General features: G+C 41.7%; 2 protein-coding genes across 2 annotated transcripts in view; one reads left to right on the top strand and one right to left on the bottom strand.

Moving 5' to 3' along the window:
• Positions 1-1,502: 1,502 nt before the first annotated feature.
• ift81 (intraflagellar transport 81 homolog) lies at positions 1,503-19,931 on the bottom strand. The gene is made up of 19 exons (XM_086313410.1): positions 19,730-19,931; positions 18,599-19,589; positions 18,354-18,457; positions 17,022-17,202; positions 16,846-16,935; positions 15,480-15,545; positions 15,068-15,178; positions 13,653-13,737; positions 13,014-13,177; positions 12,841-12,936; positions 11,884-12,030; positions 6,920-7,069; positions 5,759-5,887; positions 4,220-4,309; positions 3,469-3,555; positions 3,258-3,329; positions 2,981-3,066; positions 2,723-2,768; positions 1,503-2,185 (listed from the first exon to the last, which is right to left on the bottom strand). Exons 2-19 carry the CDS (start codon positions 18,740-18,742, stop codon positions 2,003-2,005), a joined length of 2,031 nt encoding a protein of 676 aa, XP_086169536.1. The 5' UTR covers positions 18,743-19,589; positions 19,730-19,931; the 3' UTR covers positions 1,503-2,002.
• Positions 19,520-23,665, top strand: part of LOC147316860 (breakpoint cluster region protein) — a 31,113-nt gene continuing 26,967 nt past the window's right edge. The window contains exon 1 of the mRNA XM_086313409.1: positions 19,520-21,659. Within this exon, the coding sequence (XP_086169535.1) occupies positions 20,321-21,659 (1,339 nt within the window). The 5' untranslated portion in view covers positions 19,520-20,320. The remainder of the gene's footprint in view (positions 21,660-23,665) is intronic.

The raw sequence follows: 23,665 nt of genomic DNA, 5'->3' as shown, positions 1-23,665 counted from the left end.
TCCTTAAGATACCCTTCCACCGCTTCATGAATGTCCAAGTTGAAACAGAGGCGCATATATATATATATATATATGTATAATGTGTGTGTGTGTATAAAATGTTTAATAGTTTAATAGACAGATTTTTCTGGGGAAAGGTTTAACAACTTGTTCAAAAACAAGTCGAGAATAGACATTACTACGGAAGAGGATTAGGGCCACTGGGGAAAAAAAAGAATTCTGACTTTAATCGAGATTAAAGTCAGAATTCTTTTTTTTCCCAGTGGCCCTAATCCTCTTCCGTACATCACAATAAAAACACAACATCAGAAATTTATTATAATATTTTGAGAGAAACATGACATTTCAAGGAGATTTCTGCAGCAGCAAAGGTGGTGGTTTTGCTTTTTAAAATCTTTTTTAAGCATTGGCGATTATATACATGTCCTCTCAATGTCCTTTTCATTCAACACTGAACATGGGCAGCCCTGATGGTCCTGTATTAATAAAAAATATATATATAAACAGGTAATACGAGGGGACGAGCAAGAGCTTAAGACTGAAAGTAAAGACGCCTTTTTGATTTTTTTTTCAGTTTAAGTCTTAAGTAAATATTACCACAATTTCCCAAATATGATATTTAATTACCTAAAAATAATAATTCCACACACCTTTTTAGTTTTTATTAACTACAATAATCTTGCAATGCTCTGCCCAAATGTGCTTATACAGCTTTATAGGCAGCTTCATGCAGACAGAATGAAGGCATCCAAATACAAAAAGTCCATTGCTCGTTTAATGTATCACCGCTTTAATTAGAGAGAAAAAAAAGGATGGAATTGAGATGGTCTTAGAAAATTGGAACATTTATTTACACCAGCTAGTAGCAGAGACATACCAATACCACAAAAAAAAAAAGGTTTAAAGTGAAAGGTGTTTGCAAAACAAAGGTCCAATTTTCTGTAAAGGTGTAAAAGGATCCCCCGCCCTCCTCTGGGGTCTTCAGAGGGTAGTGCTGTCAGATGTTTTACAGGACTGGCGTGCATCATCTGTTAATGTCTTAATAAGGTCCCAAGAAGCACAAGGTGTTGTAACAACAATAACATGGCACCAGCCAGCTGGACATCAAGCAGCCTTTTACAAAGCACACTTGATCCGTTTGGCACAAGGGCCACTAACATTGGCTGTCAACAGCAGATTAAGTTCCTGTGGGAGAGGGGGAGGTCGAGACCCTGAAACATCCATGAAGACATTTGCTGGGAATGACGTGTCACACTGAAAAGTCAGTGGGCAGACGTGTGTGTCGTGTTACCTGCTAAAAAAGATATGAATCTTCATCATCCAAATAAGTTTTTGCTTTCAGATATGATGCAAAATTGATTCATGGTGAAAAAACAAAACAGAACAAATGAAGGCAATGAATAGGACAGACCAACTGCTCTTTTAAACTCCAACAGTCTACATAGCTTTCCTAATTTACATTCATATATTTTTCTCTGTCACAATGAAAACATGAGTCAAAATCATTATTAAATATATTTAATAGAAAAACACAGGAAATATGAACAACCATATTGAAAAAAAGGATCCATTACAGTATTCCACAAGCAGAATATTTTGACTGTTTCAATGCAGTGGGGGCTCCCAGTGAATTCCAAAACTGGAATCTCAACCCATGCTCAAGGTCATGGTTGGCAGTGCCAATAATAGTTGACTGTGGCCACATCCCAAGAGCACCACTTTGTATCCTGTTATCTTTGGACACTCTGATTGAAAGGAGTCTCCTGTGGGCCACAGAAAGTGAAAACCCCTGTGCCGCTGCACGTGTTCTTTAAGTTGGAGATTCAAAAGCATCTTAAACCACGCCACCTCTTTAGGTTAGTGGTCTGGTTCCAAGTGAAACAACAGCTGAGTATAAAGAGAAGAGATATATGAGGAAAATTAAGCCTGTGACAGAACGATGACAGAAACTCTGTTAAGCTGAACTCAGTGGAATCACAGCCCATCATTCCTAGATGACTCCTCACAGCACCAGCCTGTCCTCCCCTCCCTCCTGGATGATCTGACCGATAGACTCCCGGTTCTTTGCCCTTATAAAGCACTGCCTCTTGCACTCCATCAGCTGCTCTAGGTCACGCCACATCTTCACCTGCTCCATGTTGGCGCTGTGGCTCTCCCTCACCGTCTTCTGTTCCTCTCGCAACTTCTGGAGACCACATGTGAAAAGAGATATTGGTGAAAAATACCCAGCGCAGACTCCGTTTGCTCAAAATTAAATGAACCCCAACATGATCACATTTGTGCCAACCTGGTGCAAACAAAAGTATGTTAAATCTGTCTCATTATGACATTCTACTGTCCTCTGTAGACCTGAGATAAAAACAACTGGCATTTATTCAAAGACAGAATTCAGATTTGATGCCATATATGTTAATATAACCTCAACTCTGCAAACTAGATGCATATTTATGGCATTTCTAGAGAATTCTATAAAGAATTTGCTTGCACTTTTATAGAGTAATACATATAATTTATTGTTTGGTTTTGTGTCCTGATGTGAATGTTCAGGTGTATTCCTTACTATGCATTACGGTACTTTACTTCCAAAGCAAACTCTGTGAAACCACCTTGGCTAACCTGTGTGTCCTCAGATCTTGTTCTTGACAGAATAAAGGAATATTTCCAAGTATTGACCCGTCCTAGAATCTGCTGGGTCAACACTCGCTCAGCACACTTTTCTCACCTTGCCAAGTAACTCCTGTTCGGAAATATTCTTCATGTACACTTCCCTACAGTGAACAAGAGGAAGATTAGTAACATGTGTGCAACAGCCATTTCTCAAGCTGATTTCACCCCATGTATTAAAAATAAAGGTGTGTCATCACAACAGCAAGGAAACAGTGGCAGTAGATTAACTGGCTTTAGTGTAACGAGAGCCTGCTGAAATAAAAAAGGCCATTCATCTCGCAAGCAGCTGGCTGGCCTGGCTCAGCAGGCTCACCTCATGGCTTTCTTCTTCTCTTGCGGATCAGGAGACACGTAGGCCTTCATCTCCTCAGCTGCCCTCTGTATTTGCATCTCAAGGATCTGCCGAGGACAGAGAGGCACAGATCCGAGTTTACAGTTTGTCCCAGTGGGTGCTTGTGGGGGCAGGTGGCTTACAAAATGCTGCAACATTGTATGCACTCATGTTTCTAATTTGGCTTAAAAACAGCGATAACAGTGCACAGTCTCTGGTCCTGCTTTAAGTAACTACTGTATCTTTTCAAAATACTTGCCTGTGACATGGTGTTGATATGATGGTATCGGTTTTCCTTCTGTGCCATCTCATCCCTCAGTGCTTTCACCTCCTGTGATTTAAAGAGAGGATGGGCGTTCTTATATAACCATGCTAAAGATCAAACATGTACTAACACACGGGGAAAAAAAGCACGTAAAATTCACCTAAACTGCTGTGCATATGAAACCCTTGCACTATAATAATTATACCTGCTCCAGTTTTGATCTGTTGCTCTCCAAACCAGCAGCACAGCTTTCATACTGTGCCTTCTTTTCTTCATACTCTTGGCCTAACTCCTATGAAGAATCCGAGCAGGACACACCGGAACAGAAAAGCAAATCCATTACTAGACAGTCAGAACTGAGACAAATGCACTATTATCAACACTCGTGTCCCGCTCACAGCACTGTTTAATGTCAACAAAAGATCCCAGCTGTAGTTTTAGCACTTTAACTTCTTACAGAGTCTATTTATGTCTTCCCGTTGCAGCTCTTCATTAACAGACGTGACCCATTGAGATGTAAGAGCAATTCTGGGCACACATGTAGGAAAATTAAATCCTCTGCTCTAGCTCAGGGATGCAGGATGCTTTCCCATTATACATTGATTTATGGATCATGCAAATTACTCCTAATGGACCTTGTCCATGGTAGCACAATATAAAAGTGAACTTCTACTTGTTCGCAGAAACAGAATTAGGACTCGCCGAAGTTATTTTGGAGCATGAATTACCCACTCTTTCTGAAAGTTATACTCTGTAATGAAAAATCCGTACCAAATTCTTGCCAGGATCCTTTTTCTGACAAGCTGGGTGTTAAACAGGGATGCTGCTTTGTCATGTGAGCTGAAGGCCCTTGTTTCGGTGTGGTCTTTGGCACATCAAACTGTCTTTACAAACACCGTTTGATGTGCCGTGAGGTTTTTTTGAAGTTCTCGTTTAATAATTCAGATGATGCTCACCTGACTCTGCTGTCTCAGTGACCTCAGTTCTTTAATAATTGGTGCTAGCGCAGACTTCTTCTCCACTATCATTGAGTTTAGCTTCTTCACCTTCAAAAAACACAAGATAACGGCACACACTGCATTAACAATAAAAACAAAACACAAAAAAGGAGTCCTACAATAATCACACACACACATGTACTTTTGTATGCATTCACAGACTTAAGAGTAAACAGCAGGTAATACGACTGTGACTAATGATGAAGTTAGACAGCATTGTCAACCAGATCAACATTTGGAGAAAGTGCCTATAGCGTGTGTGTGTAAGTAGGTAAGTATTGATTGAAACATTCCAGATTTCAGTTTTATGGGTTTGAAATGCCATTTTAAAATTTTAGTGTAACAGCGTCCTTTCAGCATGGATCCAGGTATATTTGATATCATCATTAACAAGCAATCTTACAGTCTGCAGAAGTACACACGCTACCGAATTCATAAAAAAGTCACAACTGATGTCCTGGGCTTCCACACAAAAGGATGATGATGGAAGTTATGAACTAGTATTCTTGTTGTAACTTCCCATTACTGATAACAATAAAATCAAACTTTCAGCTTTAATTAAATATCCCGAGCATCAACACAGAGGTTATTATTTGCTAACTTGTGCTGAATTTTCACTTGGCTGTAGTTATTTTAGACTTTCATAAACTCCCTAAAGGCCAAACTCCAGGGAAAGTGCAGATAAATAAATGGTGGCTAAATGAATAGTTCAAATCATGGACTGTGTGTGTGCATGCTGGTTCACTGTCCAGCTCAAGACAGGATCATAAATTTCACCCTTTCCCTGCTGTGGGAAAACAAAATGTGGGCGGTAAAAGAAGAAGAAAAAAAAGTCTATTACAAATTACAGTGAGCCTGTATCCACAATACAAGGGCCCTAAAACTGAATCAGCTAAATGGGCTTCAATCAATTAAACTGCAACACTGGTGCTTTTCTTTTCAGTGGCATATCATATTCTTCTACACACACAGACACACATGTACACAGACACACATTGTTAAAGTTAAAGTTATGCTTTAACTGACAACACTGGAGACAATCATGTCATTTAAGTTCACTTTATCATCAATGCTAACAGTATTTGTTGGCACATGTGCAATAAGCCTTTTACGCCTATGGTAGACACTGCATGCTTATCGGGGTTCTGTCTGTAACTGTGTTGGCTACGTCCGAATGAAGATGTGAAGAACATTAAATTGGACATGCTCTGCTTTTCCTTATTTTCTGTCATAAATACAATGTTCCAATAGTGATTGCTCATACGCTCTTAGCAAGATGGCTAAAAGTTCAAATAATGAGGTACAAGTAACCCATGTCAATCAAAAGCTCAGAGTGCAGACTGCTTTAAACACTCAGTTGTTTCTTCTTCTGGCTTTATATGAACTCACTGAGAACAGACTAAATAATCGATAATCAGTATGTATCTATAGTAACTACTAAGCCTACAGTAAGTCAAATAGCACTTCAGATTAAAAAAAACCAAAAAGTATAGTCACCATTTCAGACATGTCATCCAGAGTGCGGCCCTTCTTCTCATCTAGCTCACTCTTGATGGCAGAAACCCTCTCCAGCTCTTCCTGAGTATCACTGTAGCCAGAGATACCCTTCTCAGCCTCCACGGCTTGCTTTAAAACACAGCACAAATTGTCAGATATTGTTTTTTAATGATTAGGAATATTGTCTTTGATTTCAGACATACCACCTAAATTCCCCAATAATTGGGATTCTGCATAAAATGCAAATTAATACAGAACGCAGCAATCTGAAAATCTCATAAACCCATATTTTATTCACAATACAACCAAGAAAACATACCAGCTGTTTAAACTGAAACATTTCACCATTTCAGGAACCAATCGTGTTACTGTCAACAGGTCAATAAATGATTGGGTATAAAAAGAGCATCAAATTGAAAAAAGGCTAATATATTTCTTAAAATGTTCTCACATTAAACATTTGATAGGTTTTAATACTCCATTTTGAATAAAATGTGGGTTTATGAGATTTGCAAGCCACTGCATTCTGTTTTCATTTACAATTTATACATTTCATGGAATTGGGGCTGAATATTGCTCCACGTAAAATTAACATTAACAGGGTGTCTGTCATTTGATCTCTGAAATGCATAAGGAGGTATGATGCTTTAAAAAAAACGTCCATTGCTTTATCAAATCCTTGTGTGGGATGCAGACAGAGGAAGAGCAGCAGATGGAACCGTCAGAAATAGTAGCTCAGCCTGCGTCAGAGAGCCCATCAACAAGTCAGGTGCTGGGACCACACAAAGGTGTGAAGCCCTTTCTAGGAAACTTCTACCACTTCACTGTTAGCAGAGAGTATGTGAATGGGAGGATCAAGTGAAAACAACACATTTGGACTGACAGTATGACGAAGGGGGAGGAGGTGGGGCGGTTATTGTATGAATATGACAGTTCAGAGAGGACAGCAGGAGCAGTTAGGAAGATTTCTCTGGTCCAGGTCCAAATACTAAATATTAAATTATTACTGAAGGGTGTCTTTAATGAGACTTCCCTCACAATAGCATCACAATAGGCTTCACAAAGTAACGTAAAGTTGTGAATCCCAGTCCTTCCTCTGCTTTATTGTAAATAAATGAATGATTCTGCTTCTCTCACATGAAATTCAAAATCAGGAATTACCAGTTTCTGCTGGACAGCATCATGTCTCTGCTTGAGAATCTCCTCTGTACGCTGCACGACTCCATAATCTGCTTTCAGCTCAGCGATTTCCTGGCGTTTCTTCTTGTATACTGTTCCCTTGCTGCGGAGTTTCGCCACTAATCGTTTCATCTTAGAAGAACAATGAAACAGAATTCGGCATTAGTCACAAATGCGAAGGAACACATTATGGACATGCCTGTAAGTCCTGGATAAACACATTTTGGGCAGATTGTTATTGCTTTTGGGTTTTTTGGTGGTGCAGTAATTAATACTGGAATTAAAACCAGCTGACAGATTGCATTATTGCGTTATTTGCGTGTTCTCCTAGTGGCTGCATGGGTTCTCTCCAGGTACTCCGGCCTACTCCCACAGTCCAAAGACATGCTTGTTTGTTTAATTAGTGAATCTGAATTAGCTGTAGCTGTGAACAAGATCATTTAGGCTACGTTCACACTGCAGGCGAAAGCGCATCAAATCCGATTTTTTTGACCCTATGCGACACATATCCGATCATGGTATGACAGTGTGAACGGCACAAATCCGATATTTTCAAATCCGATCTGGGTCACTTTCGTATGTGGTACTGAATCCGATACATATCCGATGTTTCAGAAAGCGACTGCTGTTTGAACGGTCAAGTCGCATTAAATCCATTTTTTACGTCACTGACAGACGCCAATTATCAGCACAGGAGAAGATAAGAACACTTTTATTTGTAGTGCGAACGAGCAGACAAAAAAAAAAAAAAATCGGATTTGATCAAAAAATCGGATTTGAGCATTAAGACCTGCAGTGTGAACGTAGCCTTAGTGTTACTCAAAGGTTGCATGAAAATACCCAGCAGCTCTATATTCAATATCTCCACTATGCCTCCTCTACACATGCCCAAACCATCCCCGCCTTACCTCTCTGACTGTCTCCAAACAACTCAACCTGACTGTACCTCTGATGTGTTCATTTCTAGTACTTCCCTCGCTTCCATCAAAGATTTTAGTATCAACTCTGGCACTTACAGCTCTGCCTCCTGTCTTTTTTCCAGTGCCACCATCTGCTAACATTAAATCATAGCAGGTGTCAATGCCGTCTTGTAAACCTTCCCTTTCACTCTCACTGCTATCCTAATGTCAAATGTCACCTCTGATACTCGTCCCCAGCCGCCCTGCCTGCACTCTCCTTCACCTCTCTTGTGAGCTGCTGCTCCCAGATATTTGAAGTCAACTAACTTTACTACCTCTACTTGCTACTTCACCTTTCCACCTGCCTCCCTCTCGAGTACACGTATCCATTCTGTCTTACTACTACCGACTTTTAGTCCTCTTCTCTCTAGATCATACCTCCAGGAAAGAAGACAAATTCCTTGTTTTCTTTCCTCACCAATTCACCTGGTAACTCTTCGCTACTTTTGTTGAGCCAGAGTTCAGGCAGGATTTGAGACAAGCTCAAATCCTGCCTGAACTCTGGCTCAACATTCTTCCTTCTTCAGCTTCCACCATTTAATCTTTGCCTCTGGCTTCACTTGCTTCTTCTTCTTAATGTGATCCTACAGACTCAGATTCTCCCTGGACCCCACCTTGCAGTATCCAAACTCTTTCATATTGTACCTTCTGCATAGAATATAGGCCATCTGCATGCACCTACCTCCACTCATTTACATCACCTCTTAAAGTATGTGAACACCACAGCTTTACCATTTGTCTCTCTGCATTTCTATCCTTAATACCATCCATGCCCAACACCACCTCCTCACCTCTGTCCTTCATCTACGTGTCCACTGAAGTCTCCTCCAAACACCACTCTCTCCCCTCTCTGCCACTTCCTTTCCCTTTTCTACCTAATATTCAATTTGTTGGACACACACACACACACACTGACAACATTCATCATCACCCCTTCAATTTCAAGCTTCAAGCTCATCATCCTATCTGATACTCTCTTCACCTCCACAACACTATTCACTTACTCTTCACGCAAGCTCACCCCTGCTCATTTCTCTACATATCTACATTATGGGAGAACAGCTTGAGTATATCTCTAATGCTTCTGACCTTGTTTCCCTGTAAGTAGTCTCCTGCACAATATATCCACCTTCCTTTTTTCCCCATCATGTCAATCAGCTCTCTCCCTCTACCAATCATAATCCCTACATTTCAGGTCCCTATTCACACCCCCACACTCGTGCCTTTCCTTCCCTTACTACCTCCGAACACGCTTCCCCGGCCAACAGTAGCACAGTTTCCACTGGCACACTGCTGGCCAACAGTACTGGAGGTGGTTGTTGTTGACCTGGGACCCGACCAATCCGATATAGAAGTCTCACTCTTGATGACCTGCGTGTTTGATTTGGCAAAGAATTTACGTCACCTGCACTTCCTGATGCAACCCTCCCCATTTATCTAATGTAAATATTGATTATAGGTCCTTCAAAATACCAAGACACATACATTTTGATATTATTGATGGTTCTGTGAAGCACATTAAAACCTGCTGTAACAAAGAAAGTGTAAAGTTGATATGGAAACTGCAATGAAAGAGGCCTAAACACAGTTTATATTTGGAGGCATGGTGTCCGGCACAGCTGTGATACTATGAAAGGCTACAGGAGAAGACAATGGCTTGAGCCAAGGGAGGGAAGGGATTAGAGAACAGCAGCGGCTGCAATGAGGAGGCCTGGAGGCCATGCTATGATCTGAAAGAGTCACCCGATCCTTTGAGATTCACAGCCAGCTATGTGCAGCAAACAGCTTCATCTGACAGAATAACTGCTTTAAGTGGATGCTCACTTACTCCCCACCCCAAATGTCTGCTGGGACACACTGAAACTCCTCCACAATGAAGAGCAGCTATAAATGAACACGGACACAGAAGAACAGCCCCAGAAATCACAGAATGTGCTTCATGCGGATCAATGCGTGTGTGTTTGTGCGCACATTTATTCTTTGTGTATTTTGGAACGTCAAGGGCAGACGTGACCGCAAGAGGAATTAACACAGCAGAATTATATTGCATAGTGTTCCTGACACTGTATCCCCAAAACAACTGCTGTTAAAATGGACGGTGGCTCATTCAGCAGTACACCCACACACATGCAGACCAGTTAACAAAACCCTCAACCGTGCAGCGTATGCTCCAAATAACTGCACGTGGGACAAACAGCAGGAAATCAAAATAAATCCACATTATTTCAAGTTTTTAAAAAAAGCGTTAGTCGGATTTGTGACTGAAGTAAGACTAAATTTAACCAGAGTGACGAGGATGCTGGTTAAAATGGTTTCTTGTTACTTTCCAACCAATGACGAACAGATGTCGTCATCCCCCCTCAGAGAGACCCTGCAGTTGGTGGGCGGCATGTGATGACACGTAATGGTCAGAATGGAAAATACCTCTGGTAAAGTGATCATCTCCACTGCGGCTGATAGCCCGAAACTACAGGAGGAGTCTGATAAGCCGCGTTTGACAAAACATTTTCCATTCACTTCATTCATGTGTCGTCTCAAGGGCCTCTTTGTTTCTACAAACAGCTCTCTAATTTCAGTTAAAGAGTCTCAAATTGATTGTAATACATTGTCATGACTAATGTAAAATATAATAGTGTGCCTCATACTTCACTGTTTCTAACTATATTTTGTGGTGGAGAGTTTGTGTCTATTTTTTGTGTAACCAAACATGTCCATTTGTCACATTTGTTTAAAATAATGATGCAATATAATAACGTATTTTACTATTAATGTAGTTAATAGTTACATACAAACTCACATTTTCCACATCAGCAACTTAATGCATTCCTTTGCCAACACAGTTCATGCAGCTTGTTCTGTGGTTCAAAAGGCTGCCATATAAAATGTGTTCCCTCAGCTGAGAATCTGCATCACTCTAACAGTACGCTCCCAGGAAAAGAATTTGCAAAAGTGCCGCGTTTCCATTTTACATTAAATGGAAACTCTGCTGTGAGGTCTGTTGTGTTTTCATCCTCTTTACCACTAACATAATGTCAATGCAGAGCTGTTCTGGCTTTGGTGCCTTTTGGGGAACAGCCTGGATTTCAACAGGTTTTGGGGCTCATTACTACATGCTTTTACTGGTTGTACTAACAATTTTGGGATGAAAATCACAGTGTACAAAATCTTTTTTTGTTTTTGTTTTTAGGGATCATGGATCCAACTTTGGGCCCAGCAATATTGCTGCGCTGTGCTGGTGTCAGCTTTAGGAAACCATGGAAACTGATTCTAGAAAATTGAGCTCTGATGGTCCCAGCGCAGCTCCCATTCATTAGGATCTCTCTGCTCTTTCAGAGCAGTCACTGTCAGCTCTGTAACTTTAAATTTAGTCTACTGGCCAGCTGAGAAGTGATTGCTCAAGTCTTTTTTGATTCAAGCGCCAGATTTTGTTTAAGTTTATTCTATGTTAAGTTCACTTCAACTGATCGGCATGAGTAAACCATACCACGTGTCTGAAAGGACAAGGAGTACATCTTGTCATGGGATATAAATAGAGAGCAAAGTCTCTATACCCAAAGACTGCTCAAGGTTTTTTTGTCCAGCTGACTTGAATTAGGAGACTGATTACACTAAAGATTAAGAAAAAGGCCAACTTTCAGGAAGTTTGTCCAGTACAATCCTTGTTCTGGACATTCTCTCTTTTGTGTTCTATTTATGACTGTGCATGGGAATGTGGGGGAGAGCAGGGAAAAGGGATAAGTAACATTAGACAGTGAGCCTGTCTGTGTTTGGATAAGAACAAAAATAGCCTCTTGTGTTTTCTGTGGATTGCAAATCTTCTAGCACTTTCTTTGATAAAGCTGGAGATGATAGCGGTGTCCTGTTTCTAAAAACTCATTTTTTGTGGAGCCCCAAAAAAAACAAAAAAACAAAAAAAAAAAAACACACACGCACACACACAAAAATCCCCAGCAAATATTGCAGTGAGTGTGTGAACCGGCAGTGTACCTCATCACCACGAATGACCTCTTCCCCATCTGAGCCTTGTGTCTGGTTTGTCCTCTGCCTCAGCTCCCTCTCTGCCGCAGCCAGCTCCTCCCTTGCTTCCTGAAGCTCCTCTGCCTTTGACTCCTTCCTTCGAGCGATGATGGAGGCCTACAAGGGTCAGGTTATAGACGTATACAAACACGATAAATCCATGGAAAATATGAGAAAATGAAAGAGCTGGAAAAAAAAAAACAACATTTTTCCTATGACACACACTGAGAACAGAATAAAGATCACTAGTGCTCAGTCGTTGACCTTTCAAATGAAAAATATCTTAACCTATTTAGGAACAGATGGACAAAGGGATGAATGATTGTACAATATACATCTTAAGAATTTGAGTTTTCTGAAATAAACACAGGGTCCCAGTAAGATGTTTTGCATTCAGGCCTATCCTTTGGTCTATTTGCATGTTCTACGCACACTTATGCAAGCTCCATTTGCTCAGCAATCAATCTTTCCTCCAACTCTGTTATGAATATAATTCTGTAGTCCCTTTTGTGGATTCTGAAAGGTCTCTGTTCCATAAACATCCAAAATTTCCAGTTTGTATGGTGTGTGTACTATACTGGTGCAGACATGCCCCTTTTATCATACCACAAATTGCACATCCTGGATTCCTCACCTCGTGGCTCTTACCATAGATGTGAGCAGAAGAAGCAATTAACAAAATGAGACATTGTTCCCTAAGAGCCTCATTTTAAAGTAATTAAATATGATGTTTGGCACAACTGTATCAAAATTTGTTTGGTTATTGCTCGGCTACAACTTTATATTATGATCTCAGAAGTAACAGTGTTCTTAACATGAATTACATTAAGGTTCCTTTTAACCTGTGGGAAAAAAATGTAGCTGATTAAAGAGTCAAAACTAGACAGAACAATGAAAGATGACTGAAAGAATGAACACAGTCAGCACCTGTTGTCTGTAAAGGGAGAGTTTGTCATCCATGGGGTCATATCTCATCATCCTCTTCTCAATCAGCTGGTTTATCTGAGAATCTGCTTCTTTAATCTGTGAAAGAGGAAATTAAAGGACATTTAGAATCTTGAAGGTACACAAGCATAATAACAAACCCTGGTCCTCCAGACCTTGTCCTCCAGCTCCTGGAGATCAGCCTGGCCCATCGCAGGCTCTGATGCCACCTTCTGCAGGAACTGCACGGTACGCCTCATGCCCTCCAGCTCCTTGGGAAGCTTCTCAGAGACCATGTAGGAGTTGATCTTGATCTCCTCTTCGAGTCGCTTCATTAAGCCTGAAAGAGACCAATCTTTTCTTTAAGCTATTTTAAACCTCTTTCAGGCATTCAGTGCCTAATATCAAAAATATATGGTAAAACAACTATTCTGCCAAAATGTTATTGTAGAAAGACAAGCGCTTATTAAATGTATACTAAACATCAGCAGCCCCATTTAGTGTTCCTAAAAAATTTGTAGCGCTTCTGATTATTGACTTTAATTGTGCAGGTCCATCTCTGTCTGCACCGCAGTCGTTTTAGAAACTGCAAATGTGTAAATCTCTCATTTGGCTAAAGACGCCAACAGCAGATGAGAACAAAAGGCGACAATTTCACCATCAGATAAGCTCTATTAGAGCACTTCAAAGATCAGCATAATCAGAGGGTCTCAGCAGATGAAAGCCCGTTAGCAGAGAGACACCAGCATCACACTGTTGTGACCTTGAATCCACCCATCCAGCTGTATGCATGGAGCAGGGACATGGCTACTCACTCTCTGGATTAGCATCTGCTGCAGCTTGTCGCAAATCCTTCAACTGCTGCTCTGATCTCAGCAGCCTCTGCTCAGCCTGAAACAGCTGAACACACAAAAACAGTCACAGATACAGGCACTGTCAGGAAATCAGAGCACTATTTTCATATGAAATCATCTTCCTGTTTTCTGCATTGATGTGCCAGTTTTCAGTCTATAAAATATCTAGAAACAATGAAAGTGAAAATAAAAAGAAGACTTTAACATGTGTTAGTCAGCCTGAGGCAGCAGTCGTGGACGTGTTTGATACCAATGAGACTGCGCCAACTGTTTGCAATGCTGTATCGCATTTTTTTGCTGTTGTACACTTCTTATGTTAAATGCTAAAATCTGACAAATGCAAAAATAGAAAACTCACTCAGCAAAGTAAGTCCTTCTAGAATCTAGTTTTGCCACCTGGCAGTCACACTGCAAATCCTCTGAGCACCAATTTGGCCAGTTATTTTACAGCATTAAACTACAGACATTAGACTCATTTTATATCATTTGTTGCATGCAGCTCACTGTGTGACCAGTGAAACTCCTCTTTTTTGTCAGTGTACAGAAGACAGAAATCTGTCACCTCAACTAAAAAAAAGGGCTTAAATTGTAGAAATAATTGTCTAAAATTACAGTAAAATTTCTGGTAGCTCATTGCCCAGAATATGCTGCATTTATAATTACTTGTTAATTCACAGAAAATATCCTTGTTCTGTTTTGTCATTGCCGTTTCTCTATTAGTTAATGACATTGGTGTATTATGAATGGTCATGGGTGAGGGCTACATCAGCAGGAAAAGCTGTAAAACTTACAAACAAGCACAAAATTTATGCCCTCCTTTACAGTGTTCAAAGCCAGCCAGTGGGCCAGACTGGACTCTTTGGTGGGCTGATTCTGTGTGACAACGCTCACTAAACACTAACAAAAATAGTCACAGACAGATAATTATTATAGAATCAACAGCCAAAAGTGATAAAAAGGTGCTTACAAAGGTTGCCCAAAATGGCCCAAGATAAGGTTTCTAAAAGCTTTTTCCCAAGAAATTATATTTCTACAATCATTGTTGTTCTTACAGAATTCCTACACAGATTTCAGTTCAGTTTCTTTCTTGTGATGTATCAGCCAAAACTAAACTGAAATGAAAACAAAAAACTAAAACAAACAATAAAAACTCTGTGAGCAGAAAACTCCACATTAAATCCAAACCCAGATTGTGCCAGACACAGTTTTGTTTTTTTAAACTCCATTGAGCAAGAAAGGAGAAGCAAAAGACAGTGAGAAAAGGCAGTGTGCATAACGGCCCACAAACTTGTTTAACTTGACTGTCATGACTTGCTAAAATATACTGTGATGAACAAAAGCGCTGATAAATGACACAAGTAATCCCAAGTATTTACCTGATTCTTTTGCTCTTGCTTCTGTTGAGTCAGCGCCTCCTCCCTCTCCTTCTCCACCCGCAGCTGCCTGGCCTGCTCCAGCATCCGCTGATGGTTAGACACCGACTCCACCTAGTGGAAAGAAAACACCATTCAGTGCTGCGGCAGTCATCGGAGGGTCAGCAAAAATAACTGCGGCCCTCTGACAGAGTCAGGTTTCACCTTTTAACAGGGCCTGTAAGTAAGACCTAGAAATTCAGCACCTCATTACTTCTAGCCTTGTTAAGCAGCCTTGCAGCCTGTCACATCCCTGTCAGGTTTATTAGAGGAGCTGATAATATATGTTTGAGGTCATGTTTTCATTCCACAGTCAATTCTAAAGCCTTCCAAGCATTGCAGGAGTGCCGCAGCCTCCCAGAGCAGTCTGCCTTACCCTCTTCTTCAGCCTCTCCACACGTTTGATGAGCTGGTCTTTCTCTTCCTCCATGGCACTAATGTCCTGTTATTGCAGAAAAGATGAATTAATGTCATGAATGTCAGTTAAGCTTATGAAAAAGTTCTACTGTCATTTATTACACAACAAATATAAATTGAAATCAATATGTGAGTTTCATACTGACGAAAGATTATAATCAGTAACTTCTAACAAGCAGTGTAGTAGTAGTAGTAAAGAGTAGTAAAAAGTAGTAAAGAGTAAAGCGCGACTACAGTGTGAAAAAGTGTTTGCACCCTTCCTGATTTTCTAGTGTTTTGCATAATTATCACACTTACATGTTTCAGGTCAAACACATTTTAACATTAGACAAAAATAACCAGAATAAATAGAAAATGCAGTTTTTAAAGGATGATTTCATTGATTAAGGGAGAAAAGTTTTTCAGACCTACCTGGTCCTGTGTGGAAAACTAATTACCGCTCATGTTAAATCAAGAATTAACTCTGATAAACGACATTTTTGGAAAACAGAACCGGTGTGATGGCTGGAGCAGGCACAAATATCTTAAAAAACAACACAAAAGGAACACCCTAACCCTAACCCCAAAAAGAAAAAAGGCTGATGTCACATTTAAAAATAATAATAATTTAAAAAAAAAAAAAGGTACATTATGCCAACAGTAAAACCTGGAGGTGGTATTGTGATGGTTTGGGATGTTTTGCTGCCTCTGAACCTGGAAGTCTCGCAGTAGTAAATGGAAGCATGAATTCTGCCATCTACCAAAGCATCACAAAGGAGAATGACGGCCATTTGTTCGTGACCTCAAGCTGAAGTGCTCTTGGATTTGCAGGAGGACAATAATCCAAATCACACCAGCAAGTCCACCTCTGAATGGCTTAAGAAAAAATAATAATAACTTTGAAGCGGCTTAGTCAAAGACCTGACCTGAACCCAATTGAGATGCCTTGAAAAGGAAGTTCATGGTCAAAAACCCACCAGTTTCGCTGTGTTACAACAATTCTGCAAAGATGAGTGGGCCAAAATTCCTCCACAGCGCTGCAGACTCACTGCCAGTTGTCGCAAACACTTGATTGCAGTTGTTGCTGCCAAGGGTGGCCCAACCAGTTATTAGGCTTAGGGGGAATAGCTTTTTCACACAGGGCCATCCAGGTTTGGATTTTTTCCCCCTTAATAATAAACACCTTCATTTAGAAACTGCATTTTGCATTTACGTGTGTTATCTTTGTCTAATACTTAAATTTATTTGATGATCTGAAATATTTAAGTGTGACAAACATACAAAAAAAAAAGAAAAAAAAAATCAGGAAGGTAGCAAACACTTTTTCACACCACTGTATTTGTTACCCTTCTTATTTCTGCTGTGGAGAAGCCTGAAGTCCTCAGCTGCTCACACTCCTTATGATAAGTCTTAAATCCTTCCACCAGCTCTTCATACTGTCAACACACATTATTTACCTTTTTATTAAAATAGCAGTTCCAGTAATCCAGGAGGTGTATGTATCTTTAATATGCTGACAAACCTGGTGATAAGTGTCATTGATGATATCATCCTGCAGAAAATCTGCAGGCACCTCGAGCTTAACAAGAAAACGAGCCAAGTAAGTCCTCTTCTTCAGCTCAGGGACTCTCTGCAGCAGCCAGTGGAGGATTGGGTGAATCACAGGTTTGCTGCCAGTCACCAGACCCTGTCTGAAGCTGCTTCTGCAGGGAGGGATGAAGGAGGAGAGCTGATTCAAACTGCAGAAGGTGAATGGTAAAACATGGAAGATCCACTGCTGCGTTTCACTGGTAGTGAGGTGATTACAAGATTTAAGGTACTTTATTTATGTGAATTCACTGTAAACAGTGAAAACTAAGGAAAAGGTGAAAAAAAATGAGAGCTCTATGAATGATGTGCATGTTGAGTTTAATTTTATCAATTAATTTAATTTGATCTATACAGTGCTAGTTCACAGCAACCATCATTTTATGGTGTTTTGTACCATAAGCTAACAACCCTACGATATTAAAGAGAAAAACAGAACAGCCCCACAGTCCTCTGTGAGCAAGCACTTAGTGACAGCAAGAAGAAAGAACTCCCTTTTAACAGGAAAGGATCTCTGGCAGAACCAGGCTAAGTGAGGTCAGCAATGTGCCAGAACTGGCTGAAGGGTGAGTGGAAACAAAATAAAGAGTATAGAGAAACAAGGGCAAAATACAAACAATTGGTCTTTTATACTTTAAGATTTTTCACAGGGCCCATTTATCAAAAGCCAAAACATCCTGTGTTTACACATTTTTGAATCGTCATTGTGGGCCATATGCCCAGTACATATGGGCATGTCCCAGTCTTGAAAGGTATTGGAGGAACATACTTCAAACCCTGTCTGCAATTCTTGAACACTTCTTCTGGCCAGACAGAGTCCACTCTCAATGGCTGAGAGACCTTATGTCCTGTTTAAGCCTGGAAAAGATCAGTTACTCACTTAGCAATACCAACAAAACGTTCCACCAGAGGTGGGGACCCTTCCTGAAATTATTTGCAAGAGACACTTGAATAGTGGAAAGAGATGAAAGAGATGCTCAGTGCACCGTGATGGTTCAGGATCACCTGATTCAGCCGTGACTATACAAGCTTTAGCAATAAATAAAATTTGAAGCCTAATCTACAAAGTCAAGAAGGTGTCCGTCTCCCAGAATTACCCTGAAACTATTTTATGTTATAGATGTTGAATTAAAAAAAAAAAAAAAACAACAACTAACAAAACACTTTGAGTGAAACAAGAAATAGCGTACAACGACAATTTGACAACATTATAAACATCAGAATTAGATAAGGGGAAATTTAGCTGAAAGTGCCTGCATATACTTACACGTCAGAGAGGTTACCAGGAGGTTTGTATTTCAGCATCCCCAACAGAGCACATATTCTCTTCACAGTCTGTTCAGGCATTTCTTCACGGATGTCTATGGCTTGCTATAATAATAAACATCAGTGAGAGTCTCACGTTATTTCTATGAACACCACACATAATCACTCGGTGTTAACCCTGAAACAAGTGTAATGAACTTTAGCGTCTAGTGTTGGTAAAGATTTCTGATAAAAGTATCGGTTCACCTTTGGGTCGATTTCAGCCAGAACATCGTTCAAAATCTGCAACAGCTGCATCGGTTCAAGTGAGTCAAACGTGATGAGATTGAAGTTCTTCTTGAATGGTTCCCTGTTCAGCTGTTCGACGATGAATTTCAACTGTTCGCTCATCTTGGAAAAGTGTGATTTGATGCACTTAGTGGCTCTTCTTTGCTTGATTAGCCAGCTAACGCTAACGTAACTACGCTTTCTGTCGTCGACTAAGATAGCTTAGCTCGCAAACCCGTAAAATAATTATTTAAAATCTTGCTGGTTGCGCTGGGAAGTCACTATTCAGAAATTATAACAACAATTGCAAAATCGTCTTACACAAGTTTTAAGCAGCTAGTTAATTAGCAGAAGGAAAGGCAACGGTTACTGTGGAAACCATAAAGACGGCGTCACTGATTGGTTGCTAACCGGAAGTCGCTCTTACGGTCCGTCCGTTCAAGAGTTGTGTTCAGCTAATCCAAAATATAGTTTTGGTTCAACTGACAAAACAGTGGCGGTATAAAAGTATTCTACAATCACTGGTCAGAGGAGTAAATGAAGAAAGCCTCAGTCTAGTGTCATTCACGATCGAAATATATGAGCGCAATGCCATATATAAACCCTTTGCCTGAGGTGAACATATCAAATAAGTTCAATTCTCCAAGCTAAAGTGAATAAAAACGCAATTTTCTTGAATATGTAGTGAGCATCAAGCTTAAAATTTAATTCCCGTGAGAATAGGAAGTGTGGTACGGACAGAATAACCGTAACTGCAACACAATGTTTAGACAGTCCTAAAATTTGAATAATCTGTCCGGTGTGTACTTGAACGCACCAACTCAAACATTTGAGCCGCCAGGAGGCGACATTTTCACATGTTAACTGTATTTCAGTTCTCTACACGCTGAACTTTGGTCGGATTAGCCCTAGTTTTCAGAACGTAACTGAAAGGACAAGTGTGCGGTGTTGCAAAATATCACGCCAGGAGCTGGGTGGGAAAGAAGGAAAGATTAGTGTGTTTCTCAAAAAGAGGTCGGGCTGTATTTGCGCTTACAACAAAGTTTTGTGAACCTCGTTTTTTCTTCATCTATCTGAGATTCTGCACACACAACATCACAAAATCCTCACCATGTGGGACAGGCAGGGTTTCTTACTTTGAAAGTGTCAGTTTGTCTCCTTTTATAAGACCACATATTTCGCAATAGCTGTGCTGTCATGCTAGTTTTCATTTCCTGGTGGATTACTATTTTTCAGCTGTAACCGTCTGTACCTGGAGACAGTTTGGGGTTAAGAAGAAGCAGTTCAGAAAACCAGCAGTGTTCATTTTGATGTGTTTGCGGTTTAAATCACATCTCTGACTTAGCCCCGCCTCTCTCAGCTGCGACTGACAGAGGCAAAACACCAGAGAGCTGCAGGACTCAGTCTGACACCAAGCACAGAGGAAGGCAGACGATCTCCAGAGAACAGCGCAAGAAGGAGATCAAGTTGGAGAAAAGGATAACCTCGCATTTTGTTGGACTTTGTTAAACGGAGTAAAGCGGATTTGATTCTTATGATTGTGAGTAAAGACTGTAAAGTATGTTTTATTTCCCTTTTAAGTGGATTACTCTGAGAAACACCTTGAACTCGTAGCACGATGGAAGCTGTTGGAAAGAGTCAAGTTGAGCTTTGGAAATGCTTCTGCTGGTAGCTTATTGAACAGTTTGTGTCAGAGTAATAATGGTTGAGCCAGCTGGGTTTGTGGAAGCATGGAGAGCGCAGTTCCCTGAGTCTGATCCCCCTAGCATGGAGCTCAACTCACTGGGGGACATTGAGCAGGAGTTGGACAAATGCAAGTCATCCATCAAACACCTGGAGAAGGAAGTAAACAAGGAGCGCTTTCGCATGATCTACCTGCAGACTCTGCTCGCAAAGGAGAGGAAGTCTTACGATGGGAAGAGATGGGGGTTTAAAAGGATGGCAGAGACAAATGATGAAGACAGCCAGAGGTCCAGCATAGATGAGGCAGGAGCAGAGGAGCAGCAGCACAAGTACAGGGGGCCTGGTAAGACAGTCAAGTGCAAACCTCATGCAGACATTGAGATGGATTGTGCCCCTGACAGCAAACAGAAGGGTGGGGTGTCACCTGTCCGCCAAGACTCTGAGCTTCCTGATTTCCCAGTGGGTCCGGGCTCGGTGGCAGCTCTTAGATCCAACTTTGAGCGCATCAGGAGGGCAAACTCCCACACAGCGGGAGATTGCAAGGGGCTGTCAGTGACAGGAGGCCAAGAGAAACCCTTCTACGTAAACATGGAGTATCATCAAGAGCGAGGGCTGGTCAGAGTCAACGACAGGGAGGTTTCAGACAAGATCAGCAGCCTGGGCTGTCAAGCCATGCAGATGGAGCGAAAGAGGTCCCTGCATTCACTCCCAGGGAACCTGTCAGCCGCCACGGGGGATATCAGCAAGGCCGTTCAGAGAGGCAGATCCACCGAGGGGAACTGCAGCTACAACGGGTCATATGAAGACTCCGAGGTCAGCCCACACCCCCTAAAAGAAGGCGAGGGGCGCTACTCTATGGGGAAATCTGAGCAGCAGCCGGTGGAGTGCCACGCTTACACCAGCGTGTACGTTGGGGGGATGATGGGTGATGGGGATATGCGAGTCATCCACATCAGGGACCACGGCACAGATGAGGACACGCACCTCACCTGGCCGAGGCGCTCCTACTCTCCAGGGAGCTTCGACGACGTGGGAGGAGGCTACACGCCGGACTGCAGCTCCAACGAGAACCTGACCTCCAGCGAAGAGGACTTCTCCTCAAGCCAGTCCAGCCAGGTGTCTCCCAGCCCCACCACCTATCAGATGTACAGGGAGAAAAGCCGTTCACCCTCCCAGCAGTCCTTCGACAGCAGCAGCCCGCCCACACCTCTGTCTCAGATTCGCCTGAAGCGGCAGGGAATGATTTCTGACACCTGCATCACTGGACTCCGCAAGGCGAGCCACATCTGGCCCAGTGATGGAGACTCCACCACGTCCAGCAGGACCTCTCATGACAACAGCATTCAAGGAGATCTAGGTAGGTCTCTAATACACAAATGTGGATGTGATCTGACACTTAAATTGAGTCTGGTGCATGAAGATGATACACATCCAAAGCCCGCTCTAATCCCTCTCTGAAACATGTCTGTCTGCCCTTGGTGGCCCAGATCCCGAATTAGTCAGTGATGTGTAAAATGCACCTGTAATCACTCAAATAAAGTCTCAACATTCTGTGCCTGATACACTAAATCCGTCCTAAAACGTTTCCATAACCCAGAGGACTTTTCAACAGCCTTACTTATCTTTTGCGATAAAAGTTGCATTAAAAAAGGAGGCTAGGTTTAATGAAGATTCATCTTCTTTTGTTAGGAGAGCTTTATTTCCTCCTCCTCACAAGCCTCATCCGTACTGGTTGGCTCTGTTAGGCTCGATCATCAGCTGCCATCAGGCTGTTTGTGAGCAAACTGTGGCCTTAGTGTGCATATCCCGAACAGCAGAACCTTTGCACTTCTTTGAGCAGGGCTTTCTTTACCCTTTTGTAAGCAGGCTTGCCCTCTCCTTTTCACCCCTCTCTGCTCTTTGCCCCACTGAGTGCTGCAGTACTCTCGCAGAGATGCTCTGGCTGAGACAGCATCTGCCCCCCGGGGCTTCCCGGTCGCTCAGCCCTATCCACCCTGAGTGTTTTTGTGTCAGCGCGCATCAACGTTGTTGTCCTTAGTGTGGTGTAATTAACTTAAAGGGGTTTGTCTAGCGTGATAAATTTAGGGCGGTTCTTTGTTACGGGTGGTGGGTTGGAAAAAAGCGCTGACAACTCGCTCAACGAGGAGGATCGAGGGGGCTTTAAGTGTGTCATGTGGCTTCCACTCAAAACACCCGCCATCGGTGTTTCCTGTTGTTATGCTCCAGCATAATAGGAGAATCACTCACTGAGCAGCAGTATTGACATGTTAACAATATAACATTGTTAGGAGGGATAAGGAGAGTGGTTGGGGTAACTTGGTAATACCAAGGACAGAAGGGCAGGCAGGAGCATTTGTCATAATAAAAGATACACAAGGACACACATCATCGCTGGTTGAGGCCAGATCCTCACCCAAGACTGATTGGGAAGCAGAGTGCTTGTTGGAAGATTGGAGCTAGAAAACTGTGTGTCTCTACCCCCCCAAAAAAGAAGCATTATCCACTCAGGGTCAGATTAAGCAGATGAGCAGAGTAGTGTGTTTTTGTTACATAAGGTGATTCGGTCTAAAGCTCTTTGACAAAAAGCATGTGACAAGTGAGCAGATCGCCTGTGATATAATCAGCATGAAGTGAGAGCCAGCACGCTGCTCGGATGACTGAAATGCATAAATCCATTCGATCTGGGTCTGCATCATTCCACGGTCGTGCCATGTGTCGCTGAGTCCTGTAAGCATATTGTCAGGATGGCTGCCTCTGGTCATTTTTTAAACTCATCCTGCTACATTTATGTATAAAATTGCAAATCAATACTCATTAAAGCTGCAATAAAGCAACTTAGTATCGCATGATCAACAAGAACAAAAAATAAGTGATGCAGTAGAAACTGATGCAGTAGTGACTGAGGTAGCCTCCAATACCCATAATGCACCTGTAATCATTTTCTTGTTATATCCTTTTTGTCAGATAAAAATGCCCTTGTCATTCAGGGGCTGTGACTGTAGCAGTGTAGGCAGGGGCAAAGTGCATCTTCTCTGCACATCTCACACAATCAGTGTGCCTGCTAGGCCACAGTCACAAAGGGCTAGGGACTGGTTGGTGACTGCCTGGCAACCACTGGTTGCTAGGGAAACATTAGTATTCCCAGACTGGTTGCGAGTTGGTGCTGGAAGTTGCTGTGAAGTCAACTGCTGAGCCCCAGTCAAGCAAACTGCGACGAGCAAATAGCTCCTGTGGATAAAGTGTAAGAGTTGTTGGAGCGTCCAAAAGAAGTTGAGATCAAGCGGCAGCTTTCAGGGCTAAGAAGTGAAGCCAATGAAGACATTTATTAGCAAAATGCTAACTTGTTATAGGTTTCCCTATAAG

This window comes from Aulonocara sp. 'chitande type north' Nkhata Bay, linkage group LG12 (assembly GCF_057382095.1).
Source record: "Aulonocara sp. 'chitande type north' Nkhata Bay isolate Kocher_YH1m ecotype deep benthic linkage group LG12, A_spYH_male_GT1.1, whole genome shotgun sequence".
NCBI classification, from domain to species: Eukaryota; Metazoa; Chordata; class Actinopteri; order Cichliformes; family Cichlidae; genus Aulonocara; species Aulonocara sp. 'chitande type north' Nkhata Bay.
Note: the sequence above shows the minus strand (reverse complement) of the source record. Positions and strands in the feature narration are given on the sequence as shown.

What these genes read in the sequence shown, in the direction of transcription:
- ift81 (XM_086313410.1), bottom strand. Translation starts at nt 18,742, where the DNA reads ATGAGCGAACAGTTGAAATTCATCGTCGAACAGCTGAACAGGGAACCA. An exon ending in TCTCCCTTTACAGACAACAG is followed by an intron (nt 12,031 to 12,840) that starts GTGCTGACTGTG and finishes TGACCCTTGTAG; the next exon opens with GCCTCCATCATCGCTCGAAG. An exon ending in CACTGAGACAGCAGAGTCAG is followed by an intron (nt 3,556 to 4,219) that starts GTGAGCATCATC and finishes GATTCTTCATAG; the next exon opens with GAGTTAGGCCAAGAGTATGA.